This window comes from Acartia tonsa, chromosome 11, assembly GCF_053477335.1.
Source record: "Acartia tonsa isolate MP-2025a chromosome 11, ASM5347733v1, whole genome shotgun sequence".
Lineage (NCBI taxonomy): Eukaryota > Metazoa > Arthropoda > Copepoda > Calanoida > Acartiidae > Acartia > Acartia tonsa.
The window spans coordinates 40,821,703-40,829,731 of NC_137270.1; the positions used below are offsets into that span (position 1 = coordinate 40,821,703).

The 8,029-nt window shown below is 36.2% G+C and overlaps 1 protein-coding gene across 11 annotated transcripts in view; it reads right to left on the minus strand.

Annotated features, from left to right (window-relative positions):
* Nucleotides 1-8,029, minus strand: part of clu (clustered mitochondria protein homolog) — a 32,877-nt gene that overhangs the window by 24,762 nt on the left and 86 nt on the right. For 8 of the 11 annotated variants that reach the window (XR_013884126.1, XR_013884125.1, XR_013884128.1 and 5 more), the window contains exons 1-10: nucleotides 7,299-7,651; nucleotides 6,255-6,377; nucleotides 5,808-5,875; nucleotides 5,224-5,317; nucleotides 4,712-4,852; nucleotides 3,809-3,881; nucleotides 3,113-3,267; nucleotides 1,868-2,011; nucleotides 1,646-1,751; nucleotides 115-296 (exon numbers count right to left, since the gene is read on the minus strand). Coding sequence is in view for 5 of the 11 variants with exons in the window: in XM_080177259.1 (XP_080033385.1) it covers nucleotides 115-296; nucleotides 1,646-1,751; nucleotides 1,868-2,011; nucleotides 3,113-3,267; nucleotides 3,809-3,881; nucleotides 4,712-4,852; nucleotides 5,224-5,317; nucleotides 5,808-5,875; nucleotides 6,255-6,377; nucleotides 7,299-7,346 (1,134 nt within the window). In the remaining 6 variants the exon portion in view is untranslated. Of the gene's footprint in view, nucleotides 1-114; nucleotides 297-1,329; nucleotides 1,346-1,645; nucleotides 1,752-1,867; nucleotides 2,012-3,112; nucleotides 3,268-3,677; nucleotides 3,729-3,808; nucleotides 3,882-4,711; nucleotides 4,853-5,223; nucleotides 5,318-5,807; nucleotides 5,876-6,254; nucleotides 6,378-7,298; nucleotides 7,667-8,029 lie in introns of those variants that run through there. The other 3 variants (XM_080177257.1, XM_080177256.1, XM_080177260.1) reach the window with 3 other exon arrangements.

An 8,029-nucleotide genomic window follows, 5' to 3' on the forward strand; every position in this document is an offset into this window, starting at 1 on the left:
CCAATCAAAAGGTAAAAGTCAACAAAATTGTTGAGCCAACTAATAAGAAAATGTTAAAACTAGTTGGACTAATATAAAAAGCAGATCAATGTCCCCTCCCTTTCTGATATTTACCTTGAAAATGGCACGTTCCCTAAGCAGTCGCTCCGGCAGATTCTTCCTAGGCAGCTCTCTGGTGGTCTGCAGCTCCTCGTTCCAGTCCCGCGTCTGCCCGGGGATGTGCTCCTCGTACCCCAGCTTGCTTGAGAAGGCGTCCTCCGCCCTGATGGCGTCGATATTGTGCTCCAATTGGGGTCCTGACATAATAGATATATAATAAACGTGGATATTATGACAGGGGAAAAATTGTCAATTCAGGTTGATAACATGGACATCACGTACTGGTCAGTTTGTTCATCCAGAAGGAGATGATGGGGTGAAGGGAAAGGATCATTATGTTAGCCAGCTATAAGTTTCACTTTATCAGACATAATTAACGGGTATCTTGGACAAAAAAAACCCGGAGAAGTTGCAGTTTCTACAACTGCTAGAAAAACTGTTAGGGTTCTTACATTAATATTAAATGGCACTAGTGGCTGTATCTGTCTGTCTGTCTATCTATCTATATCTATCAATCTATCTACTGGACTTACCGACTCTGGAGTAGGGTTGGGCCGGATACTTTTTTGGCCGGATACCGGATATCCGGCTGATTTTAAATGCCGGATATCCGGTAACCGGCCGGATATCCGGCCAACGCCGGATATCCTGTAACCGGCCGGATATCCGGCCAACGCCGGATATCCGGCAAATATCCGGTTATCCGGCCAAATTACCGGATATCCGGCCGGATAACCGGCCAAATTACCAGATATTAAAGTAGTAAAAAAAAAATTTCTTCAGAAATCTTATATAAATTTACATAAAGTTAAACTTATTCAGAAAAAGTGTTCTTCTAGCTTCAATAATAAGAAAATTAGAGCCATTTAAGATTTTAAAAAGCAGAGATTTTTGGTGTAAAGTATAAAAAATTATAGAGCCGGATATCCGGCCGGATAGTTTCAATATCCGGTAACCGGCCGGATATTGAAAATGGCCGGATATCCGGCCACACCGGATATCCGGCCCAACCCTACTCTGGAGTAAACTTGGTATGGGGTGGGAACTCTTTCATAAGTCTGTCTGTGTGTGTGTGTGTGTGTGTGTGTGTGTGTGTGTCTGTCTGTCTGTCTATCTATCTATCTATCTATCTATCTACTGAACTTACCAACCCAAGAGTAAACTTGGTATGGGTTGGTAACTCTTACATAAGAATTTATGTCTGACTATCTATCTATCTAGTGAACTTACCAACCCAAGAGTAAACCTGGTATTGGGTGGGAACTCTTCATAAGTCTGCCTGTATGTGTGTTTGTGTGTCTGTCTGTCTGTCTGTCTGTCTGTCTATCTATCTATCTATCTATCTACTGAACTTACCAACCCAAGAGTAAACTTGGTATGGGGTGGGAACTCTTTCATAAGAATTTATGTCTGAATGTCTGACTATCTATCTATCTATCTATCTATCTAGTGAACTTACCAACCCAAGAGTAAACTTGGTATGGGGTGGGAACTCTTTCATAAGGATTTATGTCTGAATGTCTGTCTATCTATCTACTGAACTTACCAACCCAGGAGTAAACTTGGTATGGGGTGGGAACTCTTTCATAAGGATGTCTGCTAGTTCTACGCTTCTGTAGCTGGGAAAAGTTTCTTTTAAAGGTGGAAGAAACCTGAAATTTAAACAATGTAAAAAATTATTCCTTGAATAATTGGGGAAAATATGAGACATTGCAAGTTTGTACAACCCAATCAAAATTAGGTCAAATATTTAGAGAACTGACAATACCTGATTTAGAAGCTCTATGAGTGAGTGTGAGAGATAGCTGGGATTCTGGGGCTTTGGATTAAACTCTTCCTCGGTGCAATTGTTGACATAAAATCCGCGAGTTGAGGCGGTGATGTGGTAGTGCTTGTCCTCCATGGTGACAACCTAAACACAAGAGATTTATTACACCTTATACCTAGATGTTTAATCTGAGAAACACAACCTTCATAATGCCCACATGTGAAGTCTAGGTAGTTTTATCTTTCTATCATCTGTAAAGCTGTCTTTCTTTATATCTATTTATAAATCCATCTCTATCAATGTATATATCTTCCTATTTATCAATCTATTTATCTTTCCATTAATATTACAATATCCATTTATCAACAATAAATCTATAAAAATATATATGTACTAGCGGCTATGCCCTTAGAAGCCTCTAGGGACACTTAAGGTAGGAGGAGGAAAAGTCGACTCCATCCCATTTTAAATTTTTTTTTTTGGGGGGGGGGAAGACACCCTCCCTGAAAATAGTTTAAAACCTTCCCATGACCTATAAGAAGCTTCACTGTAAAGGAGAACAATATCGGTTCAGTGGTTAGCGAGATCCTTCGGGACAGACAAAAACCCTTACTACTTTATATAATAGGATTAACCCGACATCTACCGGGATCCCTATGTATGTTGGTGACCTTTTTCATCTGCTACCAAATTGCTTTTTGCTCTTTTTTTTTAGCGATTTTGCTGTGTTAATATTCCGAATCCCTACACTATTGGTTGATTTTTAAAAACCCAATTCGACACAGGGTCCTCGGGATGGAGACATTCAGCTATTTACAGGGTTGGGCTTGGCATTAAAAAAACCACTTGGTTTAAATAAAAAAAGCAAGCTTAAAAAAAAATGTTGGGGATGTTTTTTTAAAAATATTTATACAAAGGCCTATCTTTCCAGTTATATCTTTTTATAATGTAAATAATACAGTAAATAAGTGTCAAAAACCTAAATACCTGATGTAAAATTCTTTTAATAGTTTAAATCTTGTACTTTTGTGTTCATATCTAATAGCATACAACAGTAGACACAGTGAAATAGAGACATACAGAAATAAAAAATATACAGGTAATTAACTTTATACTAAATTAGAATACTATAATTTGGAGATTATTAAAAAAAAACCAAAGTGGTTTGTTCTTTTTTCTTAAAAAAACCTGTTTTTTTACCAACCCTGGTTATTTAACCCCTTTTCATCATCTATCAACTTGTACCTGAAGATAAAGAAGATCTCCATGAAGCTTCCTATGGCCGGGAGGAGGGTTCCACCCGCTGGGAGTCAGCACCTTGAGGCACTGGAGCTTGGAGCCCTGCTCCTTAGAAACAGGATGCAGGGGCAACAAGGGAAGATCCTTCTCATTGCTGTAACCTAAATTAATGGATATATCAAAACTTGGATCTTGAAACTTGCAGCGGGCTAAAATAACAATTCCCCCAATTCCACCCCGTCCCCTCCTCTCTTACTGCACGGACGAACTGACCAATATACGAGTTTCATGTTAGCAAGCTAAATTAACTTAAAATTTTCCCCATTTATAATATCCATATATTTAAAATATAAGCTTTATGCTTGAAAAAATTGAAAATAGGATAAAAATTGGCTAAGGCAGTGTAAAGGAGTAGGGCACATCCAATAACTATATGCAAATTTTAGGATACCATTGTTTAGGAAGTTCCTAGGACCATACAAATGGGAAAGCTTTTGAATCGGCAAAAAAAAAATTGTTTTTGTTTTCTTTTGAAAAGGTTAAAAAATATTACCTAATCCGAAAGTCTAACTTGGCATAATAAAATCCGGAGGAGTACAATCCACAGGATCAGATCTTATATTAATCTATCTATTATAGTAAGTATATCATTCCTGTTGTTGTTGTTGTTGTTGATAATAAGTAACATAACTATGGTCTAACCTGGCATAATAAAATCTGGAGGAGTACAATCCACTGGATCAGATCTTACTCTTCTTTTCTCCATAATGTCACCCTAAATTAAAGGTATCCTTATAATAAAGTAAAAGGATCTTTGTCTGCCTGCATGTGTACCAAAGGATCTTACTGCTGAACCGATACGGTTCTCCTTTACAGTGCAGCTTCTCATAGGTTCAGTAACAACTCTATAATTGTAACAGAAAGTCCGTACATTCATTTCAAACATGCTAATTCTCAATTTTGGCATGGTATAATTTTCTTTTCAACTGAATAATGATTCCTAGGACAACGAGCCTACTTACATTTCTATAATCGAGACTAAGTATATAAATAAAGAGTATCCTGTTTTAACGCAATTTTGCAATAAAATACCAATACAATTTTGACGAAATTAATATTCAGATTATTAAATTCTTACAATCTACAAGTGATAACATTTGTTTTACCGTCTGATTTTAGAGCTTCGCCCTTTTAGATGTTGTCGTCCATTAACTTTAGGGGAGCGTTGCGGAGCCGGAGCTGGGAGCCGCCATATTTTGCTGGAGCCGGAGCCGTAATTTTCGTTAAAAAACGGCTCCGGCTCCGGACTAGATAAAAAAAAGAGATTTTTTAATAAATTATAATTTGGTAACTCTGTTTTGTCATGTGCAAATGCTCTTTTTAAGTTTTTCAAGTCCATTTTTATCAAAAATTGAACTTTTAAAACCTTCAAGTCAAAAATTATAAATATTTTTTTTATGGGAAAAAAATATGTCGAGTTTTTCTTGATTTTAGGTCGGAGCCGGAGCCGTATTTCCAGATAAGGCTCCGCGGAGCCGCATAAAAATTAAACGGCTCCGCCACGCTGCTAGGGGACTAATATTATGGAAAATTAATAATTCTTACCGCAGTGACAGTATTCAGGAAGGAGAGGGAGGCCCCATCCGCCCCGTTGTAAGCATCAATGGGCTCCACAGACTTCAACAGGTCTCTCACATGTCTCACGTGAATGCGAGCCTCGCGCATTGTGTACGGCTCCTCAACAACCTTCATACATAGATAGATAGATATCAGGTTAATATAGATAGGCAAATAGAAAATTAGTCTAGATAGAAAGAAATATCAGATAAATATAGTTATATTAGAATGGTTGAAGTAGAATATTATATGAATAGAGAGGTAAGAAAATATAAAACTCTTGTAAAAGAAAATATTTTGTGAAAAACTTGTGCTCTTTGAAAACATTAAATTATCCTTTCATTTGTTAGACAGAGATAAAACGTTATTGACAATTCTTTTATAGGTCATTGAGACCATAAAATGAAGCAAAGTATTTTATAATCATTTTTATGAATTGCTAACGCTTTTTTTCTAAGGGCATAAGAACTGCAGCTAACATTGCAATAAAAAAATCTAACCTTAATAAGACTGCCCTCCTTCAGGCCCTCAACAGTCTTGAGCTCGGCAAAATTATCCAGGGTGGTTCCCTCCAGTTGCAGAGAGAAACAGGTTCTGCAATTATATTATCCATTAAGTTCTTAGAACCGGATCGTTTAATATAAGTAAATAATTTTGACTATTAAAACTGCCAGATTGATGTGCATTAAAGTTATTTGTGCCTATTTATAACGAAGGCATTCCGCCTTTAATCAATGATTATATTAATACGCGATGCTTCTATATTTTAAAAGCGATGTTCATCTCATAACATAATTCCCAATGGTACTAGAAATAAATATTCCAAAATTCAAGTAAATAGAATGATTATCAAAAATCATCATGTTTATAAAGGTCATACTGACGGACTTTCTCACTTTGATTTCATAGTTGCTGACCTTCTAAAATCTACCTAACTGTTAGTGTAAACAACATACAAAGATGAAAACCAGGAGAACAATTCTAACATGCCTAAATTAAGAATAGAAGCTATCCGTTACATGCGGACGATAAACACGTACAGACCTTGAATGTTGAAAAGCTTTCCTTTTACTAAATACTTTACCTATGGCAAGTATCCTCTCTATCCATGAGAAGTTGGTGGATTTCCTGGACTAGCTCCATGCTCGATACCTGCCAAAAAATGGACAATGCTATTTTCATCCAAATCAAATGAGAGAGAATGTTTAACACTTTAGAAATCAGTATAAAATAAAGTAAACTGCCCCCCCCCCCCCTCCCTTGAACTCAAAAATAACTACACTAAATAGCAAAGAGGGTGGAGGGGGGCGCGTGCTAAGTGCCGGAAGCTCGTAAACCGTGAGCAAAATGGAATAGATATTGAGCTACATTTTGAAACTTGGTGCATAAGCCTAGTCCAAAAGGAACTATATCTAAATGAAAAAAAAATCCAAAAAGTTACCAGTACAAATTGAAATTAAAGAAAATTGTCCCCCCCTCCCCCCAACCTGAAATTCAAGGATATTTAAACGTGATGAAATGATGTCATTACCTGGATGTCAAAAGGTTCGACTCCTGGAGCAGCAACCTTGACGTTGAAGCCAAGATCTTGAATGAAAACGACCTCTTGATCATTCTTACAAGAATTACATTCATCCCCTTTCTCTGTCTTTTCCTAAATAAATAGTAAGATGGATGAAAGATAGAAAGAGAGTAAGATAGATAGACAGACAAACATCTTGATCATTCTTACAAGAATTACATTCATAGATAGTAAGATAGATAGATACAGATTACCAGACAGACAGATAGTTACATAGATAGTAACAGGGTGTCGGAGCCGTTTAATTTTGATGCGGCTCCGGCTCCTACCTTAAAATTAATATATCAACTTTTGTTCATTATTGAAAATGATAAAATAAAATAAATAATATAAAATATTTTGCCTTTATTTGATTAAAGCTATATAAAAGTAGAAGGATGTGTGTCTATTTGTTAAGTAACAATAGTTTTCAGTTTATTATATGTAAAAAGACCGTTGCCAAATTATAATATTACTTTAAAAAATCACTTTTGGCTAATCTGGAGCCGGAGCCGTTTTTAACGAAAAATACGGCTCCGGATCCGGCTCCACCAAAAATGTTGCTGCTCCCGGCTCCGGAACACTGGATAGTAAGATAGATCATATGGATACAGATTACCAGACAGACAGATAGTTACATAGGTAGACAAACCTCTTTTCCCCCTTATCCTAAATAGATAGATTGATAAATTCGTAGGTAGACATTAAATAGACAAAAATATATATAAAGTTTTATAAATAGACAGACCGACAAATAGATGTATAGATGGATAGATAAAAATCAGAGCTGGATCTTTAAATCGTTTAGTGGTGCGCAGTTCGGCGCACCTAGATATTATTAGATTTCAATCTTTAAATCAAAATGGAATGGGCGAATCAGCGCGCCCAGTTGTGCGGTACTGGCGCGGCAATGGCACTCAACGAGTGCCATTGCCGCGCCAAACCGGGTTGAACTGGATCGCCTTGATCCAGCGCACCACTAAACGATTTAGAAATCCAGCTCAAATAAAGTACCTTTTGTGGAGAGACCTCATTTTCTGTCAAATTTTCATCTGTAGTCATTTTAAAAATTTATGCAAATTGTAGTTCTGAAATTTCAACATTATTCATTCAATTTTCAAAATGAAATTGTGCTCCTATATTATTTTAGTTTAAGTTTTAATTTGCATGATTCAAAGCAGTTTCATATCAATCTGCAGGGTGTCCGCTAAAAAACTGAGTTTTCCCTATTTTTCTGGTTCTTTTTGAGACACCCTGTATATTTCATGAAGTTTTTAAAATAGTTATTCTTAAATTTGTTAATAATTTAGGTTTAGTTATAATACATAATAAAAGTAAAAATTTTAACAATATCACAAAATGATAGAATTGTAAGGATTTAGCTTTATGATGAAATATTTTACAATCTGATTTTTTTTGGATTAGTTATTGATCGTATCGTATTATAGTAAGCTCTCCGCGGGTATTAAAATGAAAAGTCAAAAGAATAAAACCAGTTTTGCTAGACCCAAAGGGAGCGAAGGGCCGGACTAAAAAACAGGTATTAATTTTTATTTTAATATTCGTGTAAAATTGTCTGTAGTTCGATGCTACACATGAATTTCAGTATGGCTGTGAACCGGTTCTAATCCAGCGGATATCAATCGGTATCGAAGCGATACTGGAAATGGGTTTAATGGATAGATCAATGGGGAATAAATCAACCTTCCTAATAAAGAAAGAACAAACGTATCAAAAAGCTAAAC